The sequence below is a fragment of the Mesitornis unicolor genome, unplaced genomic scaffold (assembly GCF_000695765.1).
Source record: "Mesitornis unicolor isolate BGI_N332 unplaced genomic scaffold, ASM69576v1 scaffold13096, whole genome shotgun sequence".
In the NCBI taxonomy this organism is placed as follows: domain Eukaryota; kingdom Metazoa; phylum Chordata; class Aves; order Mesitornithiformes; family Mesitornithidae; genus Mesitornis; species Mesitornis unicolor.
In genome coordinates this window covers 43,619-45,110 of record NW_010193038.1, presented here as the reverse complement: position 1 = coordinate 45,110, position 1,492 = coordinate 43,619, and the positions used below count along the sequence as shown (strand labels likewise).

The 1,492-nt window shown below is 54.0% G+C and overlaps 1 protein-coding gene across 1 annotated transcript in view; it reads left to right on the top strand.

Moving 5' to 3' along the window:
- CCL21 (chemokine (C-C motif) ligand 21) overlaps positions 1-1,492 on the top strand; it is a 6,219-nt gene that overhangs the window by 1,004 nt on the left and 3,723 nt on the right. The window contains exon 4 of the mRNA XM_010187331.1: positions 310-392. Within this exon, the coding sequence (XP_010185633.1) occupies positions 310-392 (83 nt within the window). The remainder of the gene's footprint in view (positions 1-309; positions 393-1,492) is intronic.

The window sequence follows — 1,492 nt, the reverse complement described above, 5'->3', positions numbered from 1 at the left end:
GAGGGGGAGCAGGGGGATGGGGTGAGGATGCTGCCTCACATCCCAGATGCTTCCCTGTGGGAAGACAAGTGACCAGCTCCTGGGGACAACCCTGGGAGGGCTGTGAGAGCTGTGGTTGGAGTGCGGAGGAGCTCAGGCTCCCTCCTGGTCTGTGCTTGCCTTAAAATCAGATTTCTTTCTGGAGCTGCTGGGACAAGGCAATGCCTGGGGATGGGCAAGGCACATCATGCAGGGCCACCGCCCCCTGCTGGGGTGGGTGCTCTCGCTGAGACCCTCTCCATCTCACTGCCCCCTCCTTGCCTTCCTTAGGATGGACGCCTTCCCCACTGATGACCGACCCACCGCCCGGCAATGGACATCCACGGACCACCCACCCACCCGCCGGCCCCGGGGTGAGGATGGGGCTGGCAGAGGGGGCTGCCCTCTGCTCCACAGCCCCTCAGTGCCGCTGTTCCTGCTGCAGAGAACCCGCCCCACTGCGACCCCCTGCACCGGCTGGTTGCTCTCTGCAGTGGGTGACACCCAGGTTCCCACTCACCCCATGGCCACGCCAGCGGGGACCTGGACCTGCGTGGGAGCTGAGCCACAGCCCCGAGTGGGAAGTGGGCAGCCATCCCACCTGAGGGGATTTCTGTAGCCTGGCAGGATGGCAGCTTTTCCTATGACTATTTTGGGAGATTTTATACATTTGTATTTATATTTGAAGACTGTGCTTTCATTCAATCTTCCTGAAAGGCTCTACTTCTGGCTCCTTGTGCTTCACAGAGTACTTTTTATGCTGCAGGCTGGCTTTTCTGGAAGATTGCTCTTATTTTTCCACCAAATAAACGATGGCTGCGTTTCATCTCCCTCTCACCTGTTTGCTTCTTCTCGGCTTGCAGGGCTGTGGGGAGCCAGGCAGGTCCCACATCCCCATGGTCCTGCTGCGGCTGCTTGCTGGGCGCTTCCTTGCAGGGCTATTAGTAGTGGCTGAGATGGAGAGTTTGGGGACAGGGGGGTGACAGTGTGGCTGTATGTCTGGGCTGTTCTGGGCTTTCTCTTCAGCTTTTGTAGCCCACTGTTGCAGTGTTGTTTGGAGGAAGATAGACAGGATTTGTCCCTTCAGTTTTATTTTTTTCTTGAGGTACAAAATTGCCATGAAATCACAACAAATTGCTCATTTTAGTGGAATTTTACCCTTTTATCTGCCTTGGTTTTGCTGTTGTTAGAGATTCAGATGTTGTTAAGCCAAATGCTGAGGGTTTTTTTTTTAAAAAGAAGAAATGCTGATAGACATTCTTCCCAAGTGTGAAAAGCCCACATGGTGAAAACTGCACATCAGGCTGTGCAGGTGGGGAAATAGAATATTTTGCAAAATTCATTGCAGACACACTGCAGCTGTTTGAGAGCGGCTCTATCCTAAGCCCTTAGTAAAATGAGGAGTCCCTAACCTGAGGACACTGTAAGGGGAGACGGGATGTAAAGGGGAGGGACAGACCTCTGGGACAGGGCT